Source organism: Miniopterus schreibersii (genome assembly GCF_964146895.1).
Source record: "Miniopterus schreibersii genome assembly, chromosome: 18".
NCBI lineage: Eukaryota > Metazoa > Chordata > Mammalia > Chiroptera > Miniopteridae > Miniopterus > Miniopterus schreibersii.
The window spans coordinates 23,102,124-23,127,404 of record NC_138121.1 but is presented as its reverse complement, the minus strand read 5'-3'; the positions used below and the strand labels follow the sequence as shown (position 1 = coordinate 23,127,404).

General features: G+C 42.6%; 1 protein-coding gene across 1 annotated transcript in view; it reads left to right on the top strand.

Moving 5' to 3' along the window:
- The first annotated feature begins 18,213 nt into the window (after positions 1 to 18,213).
- CDYL2 (chromodomain Y like 2) overlaps positions 18,214 to 25,281 on the top strand; it is a 128,680-nt gene continuing 121,612 nt past the window's right edge. Inside the window, exon 1 of the mRNA XM_081117610.1 lies at positions 18,214 to 18,476. Coding sequence (XP_080973736.1) covers positions 18,453 to 18,476 — 24 coding nt within the window. The 5' untranslated portion in view covers positions 18,214 to 18,452. The remainder of the gene's footprint in view (positions 18,477 to 25,281) is intronic.

Here is a 25,281-nt window from a genome sequence, read left to right as displayed (position 1 = left end):
TCAATCTTTCAGCTTAGAAGGAATTCAAGCGCCAGCAGTTGTTCTGGTGGGTGGGTGATCTCAGGGTCTCAGGAGCCTTTGGAATGCCTTGTCTCTGAAGGAAATCAATGCACTTTCAGGGCTCGACGTTACGGAATGTGAACTAGCTGGATAGTGATCCCCCGGGACTAACGCTGCGCCGGCTTTGGCAGCTAGAAGGAGGTGGTGGGTTTTCAGTTCGGAACTCAACCATTGGTGGTGTCCTTCAGGGAGAGGGAGGAACATAGAGTCTCCTTCACTCCATCATTAGACAGAATAAGGTGGTGAGAAAACATAACAGGCAAAGTGGACACAGATGTAGGACAAAATTCAGGTGAGAAAGCAGAAACATCACTCATCCTGGATAAAGAAATAGAGACTCAGTATAGGACATGAGGGACCGCAAACTCAGGAAGAAGATCGGACCAGACCAGAGTAGGACATGTTTCCCTGTTTCTTCTGGTCATCCTGGTTAAGCTGAATTCACGCATTCCTTTGGAAGGATGGGCAGTTGGATCGGGGAGTCTGTATATACTTTCCTTGCATGGTCACTTGTGTCTTAAGTCAGCGTTAGCTATTTATAATTTTCTACACAGTTTTACATTTAATAAAAATTTAAAAATGAACTGACATAACATCTAAGGTATCTTGAATCATTTAAAATATTTCAGAAGCTGTAAGTTTAAAACAATTTTGATATTTCAGTGTCAATTTTCCGGATTTCTTGATGTGAAGGAAGAGCCAGAGCGGAGGTGTAAATTCTGTCTGCCACCAACAGATGGCGATAGCAGTCACTTCATACTGTTACCTTAGTTACAGGAGCAAATGGACTTCCACAGTATTTTAGAACTGAATCTGTTCCGAACAAGATCTTTTACCATTCCTAACATTATATAATCGTGCTCTGATTCTTCCCTGTCCCCTCTCCTTCCCTCGTTTCCTTCTTTCTCATTTTATTCCCCCCCAGCCCCCATGTCTCTCTCTCCCTCCTTCACTTCCTCCCTCCTTCCCTAGTTTCCTTCCTTCCTTCTCTTGCCTGGCCTTGGAATGTGTTGGTGTTTCCAAGGAATCAGAGTTCACATTTATTTTTTGACTGCCATTTATAGCTGTGTTAATTCCGTAGTTTATTGTATTATTTTTAAAATATGTCTTTATTGATTTCAGGGAGAGAGAGGGAGAGGGAGAGAGAGATAGAAACATCAAGGAGAGAGTCACTGATCGCTGCCTCCTGCAGGCCCCCTGCTGGGGATCGAGCCCGAAACCCAGGCAGGTATCCTGACCTGGAATAGAACCTCAGTCTCCAGGATCCTAGGTCAATGCTCAGCCCCAAAGCCACTCCGGCCGGGCTAATTCCATATTTTAAAATTTTCCCAGTGTTTTAAAAGTTAAGTGTTTAGTTTATTCATTTTCAATATTGTTTAATAATGAAGACATTTAACTCCATCAATTTCCCGCAGATAAACTCCTTGACTGTATTCCATTAGTTTTAATATTATCTATTTTTGTTGTGTATAACTTCTAAACAATGCCACTGCAGTTTTGATATTTTCTTATATATAATTTTGTAGGGCAGTGTTTTACATTTCATGAAGGGGAGGTTTCAATATTTAATTCCTCACAGTTATGAAGTTGTATAGGGGTGCAACATTCTTATAATAGGAAATGTTTCCTGATGAATTAACCCCTTATAAAAAATCAGTCTCATCTGAAAGATCCCTTCAGTGGTAAAACCAGGGTCTTTACCTGCCTGTCTGATATCTTTGTCCAGTTACCTCCAGCTGACTGTTGGTTGTTTTCCTGACAAAACAAAGCAAATACACTACATTTGATTTAAAAAAGAGCCTGCACAATTTTGTAAGGTTGAAGGTGGTGTTGGAGAACTGCTGGAATCACCCAAATTTCTTTGACAAATAAGGATCTGACATAATGCAAATGAAAGAAAAGGAAAATCTACAAGATGATACCATGATGGCTTTAGAGGAGAAATATCTAAATAGAAAAGCATTGAAAGGAACCCTGGAAAACTGATAAAAGCAGTGATTTTTTTTCCCAGAAAAATTACTCTATTATTCCAGCATGAAGTATGTTATATCATGAGATCCCAGATTCTGTCAGAACAATATGCTAAAATCAATATGTTTTGTTCTTTAATTTCATTAACTATGCAATAAAGTAAATGTATCTTAATAATTTTGTTTCAGTTTTCAAGGTAAGGTTCCATTCCAACTTTTCTTCAGTGGTCATTGTGAAATTTTGAACTTCCTTTTAAGGGGGTTTACTTTAAATAGATTATTCTCAGAATTAATTATCCTCAGTTAATGTCTGTTATTAATATGTAATTGCATTGAATTTTTGCATTTTATTATTATGTATTCTATGCTTATAAATTTTCTATAATTGCCAGGAAAACATACTCTCTACCCCATTAAAAAAAAACCCTGCTAATTTTATGATTTAGATGATTTATTTTTTGGTTTATTTATCTTCCCCAAACAATAATGGTATTTGATGTTTTACAAAATCACATTGTTTGGGTCAGTTTTTCTAACAGTTTGTTCTTTATAAATTTAAGTGGACTTGTGTAAAGAAAAGAAAAATAAAAAAGTTATATATCTTATTTCAAATTTTAGTAGGTAGCATTAAATGCTTTACGTGCATTTTTTACTTCTGAAAAGCTATGGGAATTGATAGGTATTTGCTGAATATTGTGCCATATCTTCATTTTGAATTATATCCCTTATTACTATAAAATGTTCCTCTTTGTCTCATTTAGTAGTTTTTTCCCCTAGGTTTCTTTTTCATCTAATATTCATTTTACATTTGTACCATGTCTTCTTATATTCTTTTGTTTTTAAAGTGTGTTATATCACTTTTATTTATATATATATTTAAAAAAAATTTTAATCCTCACCAAGGAGTTGAGAATATTTTTTCCATTGATTTTTAGAGAGGGTGGATGGGGGGGGGAGGAAGTGAGAGGGAGGAGAGAGAGAGAGAAACATCGATGTGAGAGACTCATCAATTGGTTGCCTCTCACCCACCCCTACTGGGGGTGGGGATCTGATTGAACCTGCAACCCAGGCATGTGCCCTTGACTGGGTATCGAACCCACAGCCCTCTGGAGTGCAGGCCGACGCTCTAACCACTGAGCCATGCTGGCCAGGATTATATTTATATTTTTTGAAAGACATGTACCTTTTGGCCTAATATGTTTTTGTGGCCTAATTTAAGATTCTTTGTCTGTATCATGGGCCTTTATCCCATTTACTTTTGTCATTATAAAAAATATTACCTCTGTCATTTTAACTCACATTTTTCTGTTTTTTACATTTTTTTGCTATCTCCTTTATTTCCTATCTTATGCTATGTGGATTATATTGACTTTGATTTTATATTTGTGTTTTGGGGCTAAGATATCATGTAAATTTTAGTAGTGGTTATCATTAGTGTTTTAGTACCAGATATCAGCACAGTTACTTTTACATTCACTTTCAGTTTTAAAATTAGATTTAAAACAATTATTTAGACTTAAGCATTGTGACCAACTTTAGTGTTTATTGCTTGTCTCTTTATGATTGTTCTATTCCTGAGGATTTTATTTTGATTGAAGAAAACAAAATGATTAATATTTTAAATTTCTATAAAGTGGTAAGTCTTTAGCTCATCACTGTTTTTTTCTATATTTTAAGGTTTTGCTTCTGTTCTCTGTTTTCTCTTCTTCAGTGGCACTTTTAAAATATCATATCTTTGTTCTCCACTCTCCATTTTCCATGATTATTGTATTTTCTCTCTTCATTTAAATCTTTGTCCTTTTATTTTAAATTCTGGGAGGTATTCTTAAATTAGCCGTCTGTATCACATACTATCATATATTGTCTTTAATGCTGATTTTAATTCTGCTACAACATTTTAAGTTTTCTGTCACTCATTTCCCCTTTTATCTCTTTTGCCTGTTTATGACACTATCTATATTTTCTTACGACACTCTTATCATTATTTATAGAACCTATTACTTTTTGTCCTTGTTTGAGAATCCCAACCAGATTTTAAAAAATTTCTTCTTGACTTTGGAGTAGCTCACCTTCTGAGGCAGGTTTTTACCTTTCCAGGCTTCTTCTTGTTTAGGTCTGCCTTTTTCTCAGATAAATTCACTGTTTTCCCTCTTAATTTGTGAGAGAGAAGAGTGAAATTATAGCCTTATGGACATTTGTAAGTTCAGAAAAATGTACTATTTCACCCTTCTATTAATGAAGAGAAAAATAGTCTTCCTCTTAATGTGTATTTTTAGCCATGCTATCAGTTGCAATCAATACAGTAATAACTTTCTCCAGAAAAAAAATCATGTCTTTAATTATCTCCTACCTGTCCTGTAGACATAATTTCTGAAAATGCTTTTTATTATATTATGTTTCAGAAACTTGCTTTTTAAAAAAAAATAGTTTTACATTTGCAAAAAAATTGCAAAGATAATACAGAGAGTCCCCATATACTTTTCATTCAGTTTCCCTTATTATTAACACCTTACAGAAGTATGGTACATTTATCACAATTAGCGACTGATACTGATATATTATTATTATTATTATTATTATTATTATTTTAAATACTTTTTTTAAACAATTTTTTTTTAATATCTTTATTGATTTCAGAGAGAAGAAGGGAGAGGGAGAGAGAGACAGAAATATCAATGATGAGAGAGTCACTGATCGAGCCCACAACCCAGGCATGTGCCCTGACCGGGAATCGAAACCTGATCGCTTGGATCCTAGGTCGATGCTCAACCTCTGAGCCACGCCTGGCTGGGCTGATATATTATTATTAACTAAAGGCCATACTTTATTCATATTACCTTAATTTTTACCGAATACCCTTTTTCTGTTTCAGGATCCCCTCAAGGATGTCACCTTCCATTTAATCGCCACGCTGCCTTAGATCCCTCTGGGCTGTAACAGTTTCCTAGACTTTCCTTGTTTTTGAGGAGTACTAGTTGGATATTTTGTATATTGCCCCTCAGCTGGTATTTATCTGATGATTTTCTCTTGCTTAGACTGGGATTATGGAGCTTTGAGAGGAAGACCACAGGGATGAGGCCATGCTTGTCGGGTTCCTCTACTGTAAAATCCTGCCCCCCTCTTTCTATACTGCGCTCTTCGGAAGGGGCTCACTATGTGAAGCTCATGCCCAAGGTGGGGGGAGTTTTCCGCTCCACCTCCTTGAGGGTGGAGTATCTATAAGTTACTTGGAATTCTTTTGCATAAGAAATTCATCTCTTTTTACCTATTTATTTATTCAGTTATTCATTTATATTTATATTGATTTGTAAATATTTATTTAATACTTTGGATATAATCCATTTCTATTTCATTCTACATATACCATTTTGTAATTGGCCCTTCCCACTAAACAATCTAGAATGAGCTTTCTCTCATGTCATGAACTATTCTTGAAGGTCATGATTTTAATTACCTACAGACCTTTTGGACGTTCACATTTTAATGATATTTGGTATTATAAATAACTATAATAAATACCCCTAAATATAAGTCATTATGTATATAACTAATTTTTTATTTATAATATTTTGTGGAAGTTAAATTACTAGGCCTTAGGGAAATGACACACTGTCAAATTCCTTCCACAAAAGATAACATTAATATAGCTTCCTACCAGGATTGCATATAAGCCATTTTCTCTCCATCCTTAGCAATACTGGGTATTGGAATAATTTTGTAAAATCATCCATTGGTTAATTAAAATGACACCTTGCTGTTGTTTTACATTGGATTTCTTTTATTACAAGTGTGTTTGAATACTCTCTTCATAAGTTCATTGTTCATTAATATTTCTTCATTGCCTATGAGTGTTTGCCCATTTTTGTTAGGTATTTTTTATCTTTTATTATTTTCATATAACATTTTAATTTCACAATAAACCCATACTCAATATAGAAAAACCGTAAAAACAATGAGAAAAATTACCCATGACCTCATCACTCATTCTGATTTCATTGCTATCATTTTCATTCTGATGTGTCTATTTACATATCAGAAATCAATGTTTTAGGTTGTGTAGATAGTTAATTAGAAAAATTGACTTCTTGTTCTGTAGCCTGCTTATTAATCACTTAATGTAATATCATTAATATTCCTCAGCCAACACACAAAGTAGTCCTTTTCTACTTAAAAGGAAAGATATATTGAAAATCAGTTTCTATGCATCTATGGCTCTTTTCTGCGGCCTTTCTTCACCAGAAGTCTGACTCCACTCACCAGTCTGCTGAGGGCCCCAGTCTGGACCATCTTCTAGCTCCGTGGCACCATCCTCTGTGCCACAGGATTTCTGTGGGTGAATGTCCACCCTCTCTCTGGAACGGGAGCCACTACGCTCTCGTGAGCTGCCGCGGCCACTCTCCTCGCTTTGGGTCAGGGAACAAGGAAGGACAGCCACTCTCCGCTATCGCTGCATTCCAGTCCTACGTACAGGCTCGTCTCTGGGTTTTCCCAGTGCACAACTAAGATATCGCTATAACATTTCACAAAACTTGTCTAAAGAACTTGCGATAAAAGAAGAGACATTGAGCCCAGAGAAACTTAAGACAAATTACTGGATTGTTCTCGGAGACCACAGGGCTCAATTCCTCCACCCAGCCCCAGCTGGCTGTGCCAGGGCCACTTCCTACATCGGCTAATTCTGGGCAAGCTCACCTCACTCGCCTCCATTCTCCGGTGGCTTCATCGAATGCCTTTCTCTCTCACGGAGACTCAGGTTCCCTCCCCAGTCACCTACTAGGCTGTCATCTTCATGTTAGTGTCCTGCCATGATGACTGACAGTTCCGGTGGCCACTCCTCTCAGAAATAAAAATAAGGCTAGTGCCCTGCCCACAGGGGTGGGGCTTGCTTTTGGATACCCTGTCCCTAACAGATTGTAATGATCAGTACATTTTCTGAAGTCCAATTATTCAGCCTAAAATTGAAATCCTCTGATAGACTAGCGTAAATTTAAAAAGACATAAAGCTAATCGTTGCAGTACTATTTGTAACTGCAACAAGTTGTCCATAAACAGGATGAATAAACTATGATATTGCCACATCATGGAGCATTATGCAGCTATAAGAAGAATAATTCTAAATAATGTGAAATAATTATTTCCAGGGTATGATGTTTAGTGACAAATGTAAGGTAGAAAAAATGTGCATACTATACTAACATTTATCTAAGAAAAAAGAGGGGAAATGTATATACTTGTTTACATTAAAAATGCTATAATAAACCATGAAATAAAATGGTTGCTTACATGGAGAGGGAGGGAATAGAGTGAAAGGAACATGGTAGAAGTTAGACTTCCTCAAATATACCCCATTTTCAAATTGAACTTTGGAGCCATGTAAATACTTACACAATTAAAAAACTAAATAAAAATAAAAATGTAATTCTAAAAACCAAAATAAAAATGAAAACAAATGAATTTAAATGTGTAGTGAGTTGGTGACTTAGCCAATCATAGAGAAGCTATTTCAAGTGGCTTTAAAACAAAAGAATATGAATGGACATTCTTTGTGGAATACCCTAAGGACTAAAATACCTACAAAACATTTTCAGCTTTGTCCAGCCTAGAAATAATGACCAACCTATAGCCACAAGCTGGTGTTCATTTTATGGTATCTTAATGCCATTTCTCAGTAAAAACAACCAGGGATCATTGGTGAAATAGTGGATTCCAGGTCTGGTGCAGGAAGTGGTCAAGATATCTGAGCATCTCCTCATAACAGCAAGCAAGGATGCATTCAAAGACTCAAGAACTAACTGGAAGGGGCTCCTGCTGGCCAAAACAGGAGTTATTTGAGCCATAAGAAGAGGAACAATGGTAATGGAATGAGACATATTAAATATGTTAACATTCATGAGTTTATAATGACACTAAAAAACAAATACCTCATGATCTTTTGGAGATGTTAGAGAACCAACTCATGATTTGGAAAATTTTCAAATAAAAGGAAAGAATGAAGCATTTAGCCAGCCTCTTTGGTACAAATATACCTTAGAGCTACCCAAGAATTGCACAGGGAAGATTTTATAGAAGTATCCAGCTGATAAATAAGGCAGGAATGACCATCACCACCTTGCAAACCCCAGCGAAATGGATCTAGGCGAGGATCATCACTTGCTACTAAAATCACAGAAAGAAAGAGAAAGCAGACATTATGTGCCTTATGGGGGGAATGTATCAACTGACTATTTGACACTATCATGGAATTAATGTTCATTTGTGTGATAGTGGTGTTGTGCTTACACTTAAGAGGCCAGTACTTATAGAGATCCATAGTGACATGTTTCACATGAAATGGGGTGATGTTTGAGATCTGCTCCAGAATAATCCAGTGTGTGGGGTGAGGGAATGGGGGGTAGAGATGACCTGAGGATGGTGATGGCCTGGTGGGTGTTGTGGCTGGGTAATGGGTACATGCAGGCTCGCTGCATTTCTCTCTCTACTTTTGCATAGGTTTGGAAATGTTCACTTTCCAAAAAGGTTAAATGAAAGAAGGAAGAGGAGGAGGAGGGATAGAAGGAGGAGCAGCAGGAGGAAACCCCCCCTTAGGGCTTCACCAATACTTTTAGCTGTGCTCCTCTTAGGTTCCTCCAGAAGCTTGTGGTGAAGACGGATGTGTAGGGAACTCCGGGCCTCTATCCCCGGCTCCTTGGGGAAAACTTCCCGGAGGAGAACATGCACTCTCACCTCCCAAGATGTAAGAACAATGCAGTCTCCTGGACTTAGAAAAGAAACATTTTCATATAACCTTCCAAGATGCAAGGTTACATACAACAAAGACATCCTTTGACACGATTCTGTAGAGCTGCAATTTTCAGAGTGGTCCAGGCAAACTCATGGCCCCTGGAACCATTTCAGGGATCCATACAGTCCAAATTATTTTTGTAATAATTTCGCCCTTTTCACTCTCATTCTTTCACCAGCGTACAAAGGACTTTCCTAGAAGTTACACGACTCTAGCTCTAGATAACTTGATCCCTCTGGTAGGTAACTGAGTGTGTGCTTGTGTGCTATTTTTATGTGCATGAATTCCTGTGTTTTAAATTTTTCAAGTATACCCCACATAAACCAAACTCTTTGTAGTTCTTAATCACGTTGAAGAGTGTCAATGAGATAAAAAAATTGAAAACGTCTTATACACAGGGCAGTTTAGTCACTTGAAACCGTACTGATAGGCACATGTTTCATAATAATGTCACTGTTAAATATATGTAGAAATAAAAATTGTATTTGATCTTTCTAGACAAAGGAGTGTTGGGCCAAAAAACTTAAATCAAGCTCCTTCTTCTTACAACAGCCCCCCCCCCCCTAAAAATGATATTGCTTGCTTCCCAGAATCCACCCATTTCCTACCCCAAGATTTCAAAGTACAGGATCAATTCTTAGTCAAAGTTCGAGGACAAACACTTGGGTTTTCTTTCTCTCCTGGTGTTCTCTGCAAGAAATAACTTTTCCCCAAGCACATAGCCCTCAGGGAGTCTGGGCCAACTTAAGGTAACAGAAGCTCTACCTGCTACTTCTAAAGCATTTGCTAGAGTTCATGACCTTTTCTTCTGACATCAATAAAATGGGACCAATGGTTCCTACCTTGTTGAAATGATAAAATGATACAACATGCATATAATAATTGAGTTCTGCCTGCAATGCCGAGAAAGAATGGCAGGTTCACTCCATTAAAAATCACTGGAGCCCATAAGCATCTCAACACATTTCTTTACTTTTTCCTTCCACTGAGTTCAAAAATATTCCTGTTGGGTTTCCAGGAGGTCCTTCCATTTTGCTCTTCTGTTCTTACTTTTCAGCCCCTCTCCCAGCCCTAATATCTGTGTTTTTTCCATCCCTCAGTCTTCACCCCAAATTCACCCTCTGTTCTTAACATCTTCAAGGTTCTGAACATTGATTCTGCCTCCATCCTGCTGGGACAACTGCAGGTCCTTCCAGTGAGAGTAGGGGAGGCAAGAAAGAGTTGAAGGAAACAAGAAACGGTCACATATGGGAAGCATGTAGCCCACGGTAGTCGCTACCGGGCAGAGCCTTTATTACTGACTGCATCACTCCAAGAGTCCTTCTTGCTCTAACAATCTTTGCTCCAATTCATTGATCAATAGTTTTGTTTGTATTACCTCTACCCCAGTCCCCATGCCATCACGCCTCCCCTTATCGAGCTTACGTTGGGCAACCACCATCCTTTCATTATAAGCACTTCCTTAGATATATTCCTAACACTTTTCCCCTCTTCTTCCATTGAACTCACCTAGCAAATCCCGCCGTGGGCCAAACCCAGTGCCCAGACTGTTCCCTGAACAACAATGTGATTGGATACATCACATTCTTACTGGTCTGACTGGTCTGATTACCTTATGACCACACATTTTCAGTGGGCCTTCAGTACCTCCCAGCAATGCCATTGTATTTTTCTAGTCCACTCTTCTGAGATGACTTTTTTCCTTTTTTCTTTTTTTTAAAAAACATATCTTTATTGATTTCAAAGAGAGGAAGGGAGAGAGAGAGAGAGAAACATCAGTGATGGGAGAGAGTCATTGATCGGTTGCCTCCTGCGTGTCACCAACTGGGGATCGAGCCCACAGCCCAAGCACGTGCCCCGACCGGGGATCGAACCTCAGTCTCCTGGATCCTAGGTCGATGCTTAACTGCTGAGCCACACTCGGCCAGGCATCTACTTTTCTTATTTTTAAATCTGTCTTCAGACATCTAAACTTGAAAAACCATACATTTGTTGTCTAAATCTGGATATACTTGGGAGTGAAAGGGGCTGCTGTTAATAGATTTGGGGGGACAACAAACTAAACCAGTGTTGTTCCAGGCAAATCACATTCCCCCGATACCTTTCCTTTCTCCTCACTTTCATCGGATGATTTCATGGCTTATTTCACAGAGAATATAGAAATAATGGGAAAGAGTGCCACCTGCCAACAGCTTCGCCTGCAGCCGTGTACTTGGCCTTCCTTGTTCCTCCAATGGATGGTGTGCTGTTCTCTGTGTCTGCCATAACAGCTTACCATAAACTTGGTGGCTTAAAAATAACAAAAATGTATTCTCTCACAGTTCTGGAGGCTAGAAGTCTGAAATCAAGGTGTTGGCAGGGCCACACTCCCTCCAGTGGCTTTGGGAAAGAATAATCCTTCCTAGTTCCCAGTGGTGGCTGACAATCCTTGGCATCACTTGGCTTGTAGACACATTGCTCCAATCTCTGTTTCCATCATCACGTGGCATTCTCCCCATGTTCCTGTCTCTATTTCCTCTTATTATGAGGACAGTAGTTACTGTATTAGGGCCAACCTTAATCCTGCATGATCTCATCTTAACTAGTCACATCTGTCAATAAGGCCACATTCTGGGGTTCCACGTGGACATGCATTTTTAGGGATACGCTATTCAACCCAGTACAGGTAGACTCTGTGCTCTTAACTCCAACTCCTCCGCTTCGGCCTTCTGTGTCCCCTCCCCCTTGGGAGAGAACTGTTTCTGCAGCTTCTCTCCTCTGCACTCCATGGGCATTTCCTCTCCTTTATTGTGTTATTCTTATCATTGTATAGACATGCTGTCATATCGTCTATTTAAAAAACCCTTCCTGCATCAAACGCCCCCTCCACCTACTGACCCATTTCTTGGCTCTTTATAGCAAAAGACCTTGCATGAGTCACCTGTGCTCACCATCTGCACTTCCTCTCTGCCCAAACTCCCTTTAACTCCCTTCAGTCGAGCTTCCAACTTTACCGCTCCACCGAAACAGGCCCTGTCCAAGATCTCCACGTTGCCAAGTCCCATGGGCAGTCTTTTTTTTTTTTTTATCTTTATTGATTTCAGAGAGAGGGAGGGAGAGGGAGAGACAGAGATAGAAACATCAATGATGAGAGAGTCATTGATCGAGCCCGCAACCCGGGCATGTGCCCCTACCGGGAATCGAACCCCGATCGCCTGGATCCTAGGTTGACGCTCAACCGCTGAGCCACGCCTGGCCGGGCGGGCAGTCTTTTTTTACCCAACCATCCCCCGATGTTTTTCAGGCCTCTGTCCCTCACTTGGATTTGGGACGCAACCCTCTCTTGGTTTCCTCCTGTTTCAATCACCCCCTCTCAGACTCCTCTGCTGGCTCCTCACTCTCTTCCTGGCCTTTTAAATACTCAGCTGCCATGGGGCTCCATCCAGGGTCCTTTCTTTTTCAGGCCTGTGCCCACTCTGCCCGCGATCATAACTAGCCCCTTTCCTTACCATCAGTGTGCCGACCCTTCCCACTATATGTCCAGTTTGAGTTCCTGACTTACATATCGAATACCCCGTCTTTATTTGAATGTCTCATACACACTTAAAATCAGCATGCCCTAAAACTGAACTATTGATTTCCCCTCACCCAGCCCGACTACCACCTACAAAATATATATACTTCACTCCTCAGCCCCATTTCCCCCATCTAAGTGGCACCTCCACTCATCCACATATTCAGACCAGAATTTTAGGGTTCTCCTGCTTTCCTCATGTCCCACATGTCCTCCCACAGACCCCCAATCCAACCACTCTTCGTTTCACCACCTTCCTCCGCAGTGCACATCTCCAGGGGCTCAGGCCTGGGTCCTGCAATGGTGTTCAGGAGCCCTCGTCTGTCTTCATTCCATTCTCTGCCCAGGAGCCAAGCGATCCAATCAGCTCATTCGCTCGTTCAGTGTTACCCTAATGACCTCTCCTATCACTTCAAGTCCCAATTCTCTGCCGGGGCTACAAGTCCCTGCAGATACCCGGCCTTCGATTAGCTCTTGACTTACCTTTTCCCGCGCGCTCTCCTGCTCCGCCTCAGCCCCACCTGCTTAATTGCTGGACCTTGAACATACCAGGCGGTCTTCAGCCTCAGGGCTTCACCCTTGCTGTTTTCCCTGACATTCTCTGCTCTCTGATTTAATTTGTGTTCTCCATCACGTTGTTTAGGTTTCAGCTCAAATGTCGCCACCTTAGTGACATCTTGCCTAAACACCTCATCTAAACCAGTACCTGGCCCAGACATAGGTACTGTGTCTTTTTACCTAGTTGATTTTTTTGTACATCTTATCAACATGTATGTATATAGTTTGTTTGTTTTCTTGTTTTTTCTCTGTCTGCTCCACTGTACTATAAGCTCCGTGAAGGCAGGGCATTCTTTGCTTTGTTCAATGAGAATAATACCTAGCACTTTATAGGCACTGAATAAATACAGCTTTACTTCTATTGCTATTGTTATTGTTGTTGAAGTGAAATAGTTTAAAATAAGTGCTAAAATAAAGTTAATTTGTAATAAAATTTTCTATGTGACTTGCGGACAATATTCATTTTGAAGGCTTTATTTGATTTAATGCCTTTTGATATTAATCTTAACTATTCAAGGGTATTAGTGACACATATCAAGTTTGAAACTGGTAATTGTACTTGTAATAGTAATTAAAACAGGTATCATTATTCAGCTGTTAGTAGTGGCAGGTGCCTTGCATGGATTATCCTATCTAATTCTCAAAACAACTCTATGGGCTATCTGTTACTTCAATTTACAAATGCGGTGTTGTGGTTTTAAAATATGTCCACAATTTCTTTTGACAGCCCTCCCTTTAAAAGGTAGGAACTAATTTACCTCCCTTTGAGTGTGGTGTAGGCTTAGTGGCTCTGTTCTAAAGAACAGAATATGGTGGAAGTGACAGTGTTTGGCTTCCAAGCTTAGATGGTCAAAGGCATCGTGACTTCCTCCTTGCTTTCTCTCTCTCCTGCATCACCCAATCCGGGTTTTAGTTTTCTCTTTTTTAATGTGAGGGTGTGTGGATCAGATGATATCCCCAGCCATTCAGTCTGACATGCTGCACATGACCTCTGTATCAAATAGCCTTCTTAGTATGGACTAAGACATCAGATTAATTAGCTGCTCTATGCTAAAGAGCTAAAGCTTTGACAGTTTTGCTTTATTTAGTTGGATTTGGGGGACTAGATGAGAATGGCATGAGGACACTCAATTATCCCTATGAAGAGACTCACATGGCTAGGAGCTGAAGCCTCCTGCTAATAGCCATGTGTGGGCACTATCTTGGAAGTAGGTCCTCTAGTCTGTCAAGTTTTCAAATAATTGCAGTCCTCGCTGACATATTGCCTGCAATCCCATAAAACTCTGTAAGCCAGAAGCACCCAGCTAAGCTGCTCCTGATTTCCCTATGCACAGAAACTGTGAGATAAGAAATATCTTTTGTTTCAAGCCACTAAGTTTTGGGGATAATTTATTGTGCAGAAAAAAAAAAAAAAAAAAGTATATTTGGAAACGAAAGGACAGAGAGGTTAAGTTAAGAGCCCCATAGTATATAGCTAGCAGTGATAATGCAAGAATCGGCTCAGGCAATCTGACTCTAGAGCCCATATTTTCAACCACCACATTATACAGGAGGTCAAGATCATGTCTCAAGTAATACCAGAAGGAGAATATTGTCACACTCTAATGCCACTGTCAGGACAGAGGATGAAATCTTTCCTTGGATATTAAACTGGCTGGTATTGCTCCATTGCAAGGTCATGTTCTAGGCAGCCACTGCCCTCGCTTCTAAGTTTTCTATGTGCCCCAGGCTTGTTCCAGCATATAGTGGACACTTATCTTCCCAGTATCGATTCACCTGTTCCTTTGGGCTTGTGCTCATCCCCACTTGCAATCGTGTCATTCTGGTAAAGCTGCCAGTCACTGTACTCTTCCTGTCCTTTGGGTGGGCATATGACAAGCTGGACAATCACAGAGCACTATCAGCGACTGACCACAGTAATTGGGCCAAACCCAGTTCATATGAGCTACATCAAGATCCATTTCAATCCCACTCATTCGTAAACGACTTCCATAGGATTTAGAAATACTGTATGAAGTCTCTAAGCCAGAGGATGTGAGCTTGTAGGTGCCCTATTTTCAGCTGCGTGGAAGAAGCTGATCTTCAAACAGGCAAGATGCCAGTATGTGGAAAGAGGCAGAGAGCGAGAGAGGCCATTTTATATCCTTTGAGAACTCGAACATAGCCAACCCTGAGAGCAATTCCATCTTTTCTAATCTCTGTGAGTTAATAAATTCTCTTTGTTTTAAGTTAGTTTGAGTTGAGTTTCTATTGCTTGAGTTATGACTATATGAAGAGTCTATTCTAGTCCGCGGAACATTGGTAGGTATCTTCCATTCTCTATGAGCAATAATGGTTCTGTGTCATCAGAAGAACCTGGAGAAGAACTGTCCATTGATTGGGCTGACCTTCCCACCGAGGGCGAAGACCCTTCCCTGCATCCTTCAGGAAGCATCTGGCTTTTCTGGAAGCCAGAGATGGCCTGTGGGTAAGCAAAATAAAACAGTGTTATTAGGACGGATGGGTAGCTGAGTCATTTAGTTTCAAACTTTAGCCATTTCTGTGTCCTTTCTTTCCTTAGTTGCTCACCCCTTCCCCCAGTTCTCAGCATACACACAGACATCCTGTTAGTCATCGAGTCCTGCTGATTTGGATCAAATGCTTTATGGAAGTAGGTGGAGTAACTATAATGGAAGTTGGTGGCCGGCGGGTTCTTCCTTCTGGACATCTTGCAAATCCAGTTCTTCTTCTTCATTTCTACCGCCACCACCGTGGGCCATTGCAATCCGTCTCCTTGCCTCTAACCTCACCTCCTGCAGCCCATTTCTCATATTTCTTCTAGCATTTGTTTTCTAATGCACACTTTTGATTGCCATGTGCTTTTGATGGATTCAAGTCTTCAGTTTTCCACTGCCGACATGCTAAATTGCAAACTTCTTAGCTCGGCGTTCACAGCTCTTCATGAACTGACTCCCATTTGCTATCCAATGATCTGTAAATTCCATGAATCAATCTTCTAGTTGTCTCATACCCTTCCCATTGCAGCACTGCTTACCATCTACCCGCACCTCTCTCCTCAAATTAGAACACTCCTTTTCTCTGAGTCTTCAAGATCCATTTCAATCCCACTCCTCCATAAAATACTTCCTTAGCATGCCAATCCACAGTGACTATCCCCTTCTGTGAACTCTGTAAACAATTGTTGTCTAGACTAGAGTTTTTCAAACCGTGCTCACATTTCCAGGGAGTATTTAGCCAGCACAAGTCAAGCTTTTGGTGTTTTTCTAAAACTACTGATTATATATTCAAATTTGGCCGAGCATATTATTTCCAAACCCAGTTTCTTTCTTGTCTTCTACTTCCAAATTACATCCTCATGCTATGGTGGTGCATTTATTCCCAAGTACAAATTAAGGATCATTAAAATTTGTTTTGCAATGTACAGATAGAGAACTGCTTATTATTAATGTTATTATTTAAAACCATGACCATTGGGAAAATAGTATGAAAAAGAGAGCTGCTATAATAATTTCCACAGTTTCTAAACCAAACACACTTCGTTATTATTTTCCACACCCTCACCTTCCCTCCCCTCACCATTTTAATATGGGATTTTAAACTAGAAATCGGTATAAAATTCGTTGTGTTGGGATAGTCTGACAAACATTCATTGTGTACCTAAGTCTCTGGCAGGAATAGTGATAGATGCCTGTGATACAAAGATAAACAAGCCCCTGCCTGAAGAGGAAGAGTTTTCCCGATAGATTCAATGTACAAAGACATTTTCGCAGAGGGAACAGCATATGCAAACTCCTGTGTCCTAGAATGAGCCAGACGTGAAAACTCTGTGGTCCAGATTCTGTGGAATTTTTTTTTTAATTGAAAAATTTGGTGAATTTTAAAAGTTTGACAGCCTCTGGATTGAATTAAACCCGTTCCCTTTGTCAGACATATCCCTTTGGCATCTTGCTCTCCACAAGGGAAGTTCGGGGTCTAGATCCAGACACAAATAACCTTTATTGAGATCTGCTGGTGTAGAGTTCGCTTCATATATACATAAACCCTCTATTTAATTCTCACACCATCTTAGGTGTTTATCATCATCTCCAGTTTAGAGATGAGGAAATCCAGGTTCAGATGGATGAAATGACCTGTTCAAAGTGTCACAAATAGGCAATTATAACACCTCTGGAGAAACTACCCGAGTAGCAGGGCATTTTGGACTGGGATGAGGAACCCCTTTCCTCCCATTTCGAACACCTTGCCCTCCCAGGTTCTGAGTTAACTATATCTTGTACACAGAGAAGCGTTTAGACAGAAGGGTGACCAGATATCCACGATATTAGTAGACAGAGGTGACTTAAGGAGTTTGGATTTTAGGGAGCTTCTCCAGTCCCTCCAGCTCTGCAGCTGGCACACAGTAGGAACTCCTTTTTGCTGCAGGGTTGAGTCCTCACGTGCTGTGGCTAGCCTCTCCTTTTGGATTCCACGTCCCTTGTGGGCAGCAGGGTCTCAGGTGTGTCTGTCCGGGAACACTGTGCAGTTTGGGGGAGACTTCGGAAAACGTTTGTTGAGTAGTGGGTGAGCGAATGAATTTTGAGGTGTGGGGGGTTGCTGACGGAAGGCCAAGCCTGGCTCTAAAGGGTTTCCAGGGCTTGTGGGCGGCCGCCTGGCCCTCGCTGGCGCTTCTGGAGGGCCACTCTCCCCTCCCCGTGGCCTCCGCGCCTTACCGACCAGCCCGGAGGGAGAGGGCACGGCCAGGTCGGGCTGTGCAGCCCGAGGAGCCGGTCTCCCAGGGCGGCGCCCACTCCCTTTCGGGGGTCGGGGGAAAAGGTGAGGACCCGGGACCGCCGAGCCCCGCCGGGGCCCCTGCCCCGCGACCCGTCCCCGCAGCCCTCTACCTGTCTCTCCGGCCGCCCCTTCGCAGCCTGGGCCCGGGTTCGTCCGCGGGCACCTGGCCCGCCACCCCCGGGGGGCTCGGCCGGCCGCCTCCAGAGCCGGCCCGGGGCGGCGGGGAGGGCCCAGGCGCTCCCCTACTCCGGGGCCGGTCCCCCGGGGCGCGGCCGGGCGATCGCCCCCGCCCCCCCGCCCCGGGGGCCGGGCTGGGCTCCCGGGGGGCGGGGACTCGCCCAGTGGCAGCAGCGTCCGGGCCGGCGGCGGGCGCGGGGCGGCTTCCTGCAGGCGGCGCCGGGGCGAGCCGTTGCCCGCTGCAGCCACCGCCGCCGGGTCGCGGGGCCGCGGCGCTCGGGCCGCGTCGGTGCCATCCGGGCGCGCTGCGCGGCCGTCGCTGCTGCCCGCGCCGGTGCCGCCGCCGCCGCCGCCGCCGCCGCTGCCGGTTACGCCAGCTCCGCCGCCGCCCGCTCTGATTCTGCGCATAGGCAGCCCCCAAGCCTGTCATTCTGCAAAAACACAGTTTACTCAACACACCACACACACTCACACACACACGCGCGCACACACACGCGCACCCTAGCCCCTCGCGCACACGCACGGAGGGCGCGAGCGAGCGAGCAGACGCGCACACCCGGCGAGCCAAGTTCCGCAGCCTGGCATGGCTTCTGGGGACCTTTACGAGGTACGGGGACGCGGGGGCGCGGGCGGCGGGCGGCGGGGAGCGGGCCGGAGCCCGGGCCGGGCGCGAGCCGGAGTTGCCGAGCTCGCGGCGGCGGCGGCGGCGGCGACCGGAGGGCGGCGGGGGCCGGGCGCGCCTCCCTCCCGCCCGCCCTCCCGCGGCGCCCGCGCCCGCTCCCTCTTTCTCTTTCTCTCGCACACACTCTCTTACTCCATCTACTTTGCGGCCTTGGAGGGGAAGGAGGAAGCCGGGCGGAGCCGGGGCGGGGGAGGTAGCGGTCCCGGGGAGGTGTTTCTCGCCCGACGAGCCGCCTCGAGTGCAGAAAGTACAGGTAAAAGTCGGCGCCGGACGTGCCGGGAATGCGGGGGGCCGCATCGCGGCCGCCGGGGGTGCGGGGCGGGAGGTGCGCGGCCCGGGGTGGGCCGGGGGCGCGGGAGGGGAGGGGCGCGGCGGCGAGGGGGGCGAGCGAGGGGAGCGCAGCCCAGCCCGGGCGCGGCGGGGTCCTGTGGGGGAGGCGTGAGGGGGCGGCCGGGTGAGGGTTCGGAGGACGCCCGTCAAACCGCTCCCCGGGGCCGCCAGGCCACCGCCCCCTCCCCCCCACCTGCTGCCCGGGCCGCGGGCTCTGCAGCCCTCCGGGCCGGGGCGCGGGGGGCGGTCCTTGCGGGTGTCGTGCTCGCTGAGGGCGAAAGGGGGCGCTGCGGCTGGGCCTCGGTGGGAGGAAGAGCCCTGGAAGTCGGCGGCGGAGGGTAACGCGTGGCTGGAAGACCTGGGGTGCGAGCGGCGCGCCCAGCGCAGTGTCGCCCTCGGTGGACACCCATGTCCAGGTGCACGCAGGTAGTGGCCTCGCACCCGAGAGTTTGAGAGCGTCTCAAAAGCGGGCAAGGAATGCCTTAGCCTGGCATCTTTGAGACGGTAGAGAAATCGCCATGGCCTCTGGGCAGCTAGGTTTTCGCTACCTCTGGACACAACTGTTAAAGGCGTTTGGATTCCCCACAAGTGGACAAAACCAGAAACCACCTCCGCTCCCTGGGGAGAGCGCCCCCGAAGAGGTGTTGGTCCCCCAAGAGAAGGCCCAGGATGAGACAGCGAAGAGACCAGCCGTCGTCAGCCAGAGGCCTGCTGATCCTCCAAGAAGCCAGCGCCGTCGGTCAGCCTGGACCTTGACTCCCCGAACGGAAATCCCTTAACACTAACCCTGGTCCTCAAGGCTTTTGATAAACATGGTTTTGGTAAAATTCCGCAAACGTGGAATTAGCCTTATGGGTAAGAGACTGCAGGGGTGATTCACCCACAAGAGAATGCAGCGTTGATTCACCTGTGATGAGCTTTTTTCTCTCTGGCCCTCTGGACAGCCAAAGTTTTTTGAAGATGGTGGATTTGCTGGCTGGTGTGAGAAGAAGAATGGAGAACACTCTGGGCTTCCTGTGCCACCAGGGTCTTTAAGAGGATTCTGGACTTGGTGAGGCCCAGTCATGGACCGCTGGGGAGCAGGCTCAGGCGCAGGCGCAGGCCCAGGCTCAGGCGGGATGGATGGGTGATCTTAGCACTCATGGAAAGAATGACGCAGGTTGAGTTCTGCTCTGCCCTACTGCCTTCCTCATCCCTGTGCTAATAAGGAAGATGAAGTTGGGTAGGAACCTGGTGAAGAACTTTGTCAGATTGTGGCCCGTGGGTCACCCAAGAAGCATCGTGGTCTGTTTCAAGATGCTGGAGCAATTTCTGAAACCAAAAGCTGAAGCATAGTAAAATGGGAGGTTTGACTGAGCTTCCCAAACTATATCACTAGCACTATGAGGGCATTGGCTAAAAGTAGATATTTGTTAAGGAGCAAAACTCATCCCGTCGGGAGTATGGGTTCTTCTACCCATTGTCATTGAGTCATCTTGGAGCTGTTGACCATGCCTGGGTGAAAAGTTGCATCATGAAGGTGTTCAGAGGATGTATTAAAAGCTGTCAGTGTTTATCCATTTAAAGTTTGGACTTATGAACCTTCAGGGGATAATTTCTTGTTTAATGTTCATCTGAAGCTGCCCTCAACATTGGTAATTATAGTTTCCAGATGAGTCTGTTAAAAGGGGAGTTTTCTCATTGGCCTTGGAACTGTCTTAGCACCTCAAGAGTTCTTACTAAAGTTCAATAAACAAGACAATAATAATAATTACTTCTGTGATGGTAGGTAATTGTACTAGATGTAAAATAATTTTCCCGTGGCTGATTATTTGCATAGTCTCATTACTTAAAGGGCTAAATTGAATTACGAGAACATACCAGTGTCAACATTTTTATAGCCTGTGTCTACAACGCACGACATATTCTGAGGAATTTAAATTGTTGTCCAAATTTAGCTTTAAAAACAATTAGGAAGTGCTAATTGTACATTAACATCTATAGCTCTAACTGTAAAATTGTTTTGTGTGTAAAATATAGGATGTTGGTTTTAGGATAACACTTGTAATATTTAGTACATTGCTTGACCTTGAAAGAAAAAAAAGAAGAAAACTGATCTAATTCTCAGTATTGGCATTACATTAATTAAACATATATTTGAGTGTTTATAAAATGGCTGCTTGTAACCTCTAACCAAGAAATCACATTTTGAGTGGGCTAAGAACTATTACATTTGTAACTGATATATTTCACCTGTGTGTCTACTGATAATATTCTTGACCCTTCCTGGTGAATATGTGATTTGGATTGTAGAGATTCTTCATCTTCTCTTTGGTGTTTCAGACAATTAAATTGTAAAGCGTAAACCTTCCCCAAATAGTAGATTTTAGGCCAGAAAATGAACTCTGTTTATGAAATGACACTCTTCAGTCATAATGAAGAAATACGGAATCAAGCTCAGTTTCCAAAACTTTGGATCTTGATGGATTGTTCTACGTTGTTTTTCCTATAGCAGAGTTCTCATCACTTGTGTATCACAGCCATCACTTACAGAAAAGGGATCTTTAAATATTGGTTGATCTTCTCTGGATACAAAAGGAAATTCCTTACCCAGGTGCTCTGGTCTATATTCTGCTGAAGATAAGGGCCATAAAGTGGCAGTGTGTGAGCAAGGTCTAGGCTGTCTATGTATTTTGCTTTACCTCAAAGGTAAATAAGAAAAATGGATTTGAGTACCTTTAGATGGAGCCTGTGATCTCTGGTGTGTCGTTGTCCCATGCCTCCTGTTACCATGTCCCATTCTCCTTCACTCTTACATTACTTAGCTGGCTCCAGGAAGCATCAGAGTTTGCAAACCCGGGATTCTAGTCAATCATTTGCTAAGATGTTTGGGTATCAGGAAGACATAGTCAGTGGAATAGGACCCCAGTTCTCTTGTCTTGTCTGTCTCTGTGTCCCTAACTCCTTGCACATTCGGGTACTTTTTGACTGAGTCAGTGAACAGAAGACTGGATTAAGTATATATAAAGTTCATTGGGTGACCTGTGTTACCCTCTCTCTGTTCTCTTTTCTTCCCTGGCCCATGGTCTCTTAGTGGTGTTAACACCACGTGAAGGGGTGGCTGTCAGTTCCTCCTGGAAGGAAGTGAGTGAGCCCCTTTCCAGAGAACCACACTGTTACTCATTAGAAGGACTGAATGCATCTAAGCTTCGACCATGTGGCTTTCCATGTGGCTGTTGGTATTTGACACCCCCTCCCTTGTGGTTAGCTGACATTGTGGACGAGGTCTGCACTTGGCAAAAATATTCAAAGCGAATGCTGTTTGTCTATAGAGAAAGTCAGCAGTGGCCAGTTTAGAGATGGACTTGACAGTGATAGTTCCTTGTGTGTTCGTCAATATTCAGTGTATTTATACTCCCTAAATTCTACCCTAAAAGGATGAAATATGCCATATGTCTTTGGGGTTGATGCATCGATATTTATTTAATGTATATGTGCGTGTGATTATGTGTATGTGTGTGTGTGTACATATATATATGTTAGAAAATACTACTTTCATTTCATTCCAAATAAAATAAATAACAATAGTAATAGGATAATTTTAGTTTTGTTGAAAGAAATTGACTTTAGTTAAAAATGGACTCTGCTGCTTTGATGAATATAGGCATTTCTGCCTGTGGGAGCCCAGCCAGCCCTCTCATGCTTCTGCATTTCCTACCAGCCTCTATGTGGTCTCTACTTGTTGCCCTTGTTTATGGGGGTGCTCTCCACCTAGCCTTCAGTTGCAGTTGATGATTCAGGATGCTTTTTCTATATTTTAGTTGTAATTCCAGTTTGGTCCCGGGAGAGCGTCAGTGTAGCTTCCACTCAGTCCGCCGCCGTCTTTAATCTCTATAGGCATTTCTGTTACAGTGCTACATATACCCCTTGTGTTTTGCAAAATCATGCACTAAAAATTAGTAGGGCTTATGCGAAAAAAAGGATTGAGGCAGACTGTTGAAAGCCTGTGGAACTTTGTAACCAGAATAAAAAGCAAACAAGCAAAAATCTAATAAAAATACAGTTTGGTTAAATCTCTATCTGGCTGGTGTTTGTCCTTAACAGGCCAGTCTATCCCTTACAACCTCAAGTCAGGTTTGCGCTTCCTTCTTTCTGTAGATGGGAGAGGGCATTTGCATCTAATAGAGATCAGTGTCATCAAAATTAAATCTGGCCCAGGGCGTAGCCCTCTTCATTCATCCTTATAGGTCTTTAAAAAAAAAATTTTTTTTTTCAACGATAGTTGACATACAATATATTACTTTCAGGTATACAACATAGTAATTAGATATTTATTCTTTATAAAGTGATCACCCATAATATTGTCTCTGTAGTTTCTTTATCTGTAACTTTCAGCTTCTCCAGGCAGATCAACATGATACAAAGCATAGTGGTTCTTGAAGCCAGGATCAGTCACTACTCATATTAAAAGAAGACACTTGTGTGCATTTTCAGGTTTGTTCCAAGGTCTTCATACATCATCGTTTCTGTTTCCTTGTCAGAGCACTTTACTATGATTGCTTCAAAAATATCAACAAACCAGGAAAAAATCATGTAAGAATCAACACAGCTTCTTATACTGACATTATCACCCTGTTTACCAAGCGTGTCTCAGGTGATTTCTGCCAAAGAAACATGTATAGTAGAGGAATAGACAGTCAGTGATATAACTGCTTGGATCTCTGTACAAAGTTTTTGAAGAGGCAAATATCTTCAAAGAAAATATATCGGTTGAGTTGAATTAATTTCTTGGCACATAGTAGGCACTGATGAAGATTGAATAGATGTATAATTCTCCTACCTTTAGAAAGTTATTTAAAATTATTCCCTCTGGGTAGACATCAGTTTATTTTTAAGTAGACTTTATGTCAAGTCATTTCTCATTTCATAAGATCATTCCTTCAGAGGCTTAAACTGTCCTTGAAAGGAGTTTGTGTAGCTCCTTGCAGCCTGACCAATTGCTAATGAATGGTTTAGGCATTGTAATAATCGAAGATCTTAGGTATTAGAGACATACACTTAGATTTCAAAGATGGGGTCATTCTGCATCTCTTGGATGGTGAAGAGAGGCATAGATATGGTTGAATTCATAGCACCATCATCATTTATGTCACATTAATAGAACATCAAATATATGCCAAGCACTAGAGAAACGATGACATTGTGCTCCCAATGAGCCTATGGGTTAGTGGGAGGTAGAATTAGGGAAGCCAGTTTACAGTGAGCGCAGTGGGAAAAGTGTTAGCACAGGGGGAGATAGGGTTTTCTAGAAGCATGGGAGGATCCAGCCTTGATGGAATGAGACGTTTCCCAGAGGAGGTGATGGCTATTGAGTTTAAATTAGGAAATGAGCATGATCAGATTTGCAAGACTTATTGAGAATATTATCTTTTCTGTTTTTGAAAGCAATTTAATTCTTGCATCTTTAAAAAATGCAAGCATAAAGAAAAAAATGATAATCTAAAATAACTACTGTGCATTTGAACATACTTGATGTTCAATAAATACTAATGTAATATCTGAATTAATTAAATGTTGGCTTTCTTGGTATATATACAAAGTAAGAGTAAAGTTGTCTTCTACATATATTTATGTAATTTAAAAAAACAAATTGGAACATAGGGTACATACTATTTCATAACCCATTTTCCCCTTGTAAATAAGTAAATAAAGTGAACTTTTTCTTATATCCTAAAATAATATTCTAGATCATAATTTTAAATAACCGGTTAATTTTCACTTGAATAGATGCACTAGTTTGTCTATAATCCCCTGTTGTTGCATATCTAGATTGTTTCTATTTGAAAACCATTTTAAATATTGTTGTCATTGACCTCCATGAACATAATTATTCGTATGCATATCTTATTATTTTCCTCAGTATAAACTCTCAGAGGTGTGATTACTAGTTTGAAGAATGTGAACATTTTTAACACTATTATTACATAATCTCAGATTGCCCTTCAGAAATGGACAGTGGATTAGACTGAAGTAAGACTAGAAGCAGGGTCACCAGTTAATATGCTGTTTCAGTAATTGAAACAATCAGTGTTGGTGGCTTGAACTAAGAGAGTGGTAGTGGAGATGGAGAGACCTGGGTGGAATTGAAAGATATAAAAAGAATCAACACAATTTGGCATATCAGTCAGGATTGTTTGAATGCATATAATAGAAAATATACAGTAGCTTAAACAAGGTGTGTTTTCAAATGTAAATTTAAATAAGCATGGAGGTAGGCTGTTCAAGGTTGGTGTTATTCTCTGTGAGGTTCTCAGGGTACCAGACTCCTTCTGTCTCTTTCATCTTCAGCTGTGGCTTCTAACACTACTTGGTTCAAGATGGCCATGGAGCCCTCGTGATCTTTTTTGTAAAAGGAAGGAAA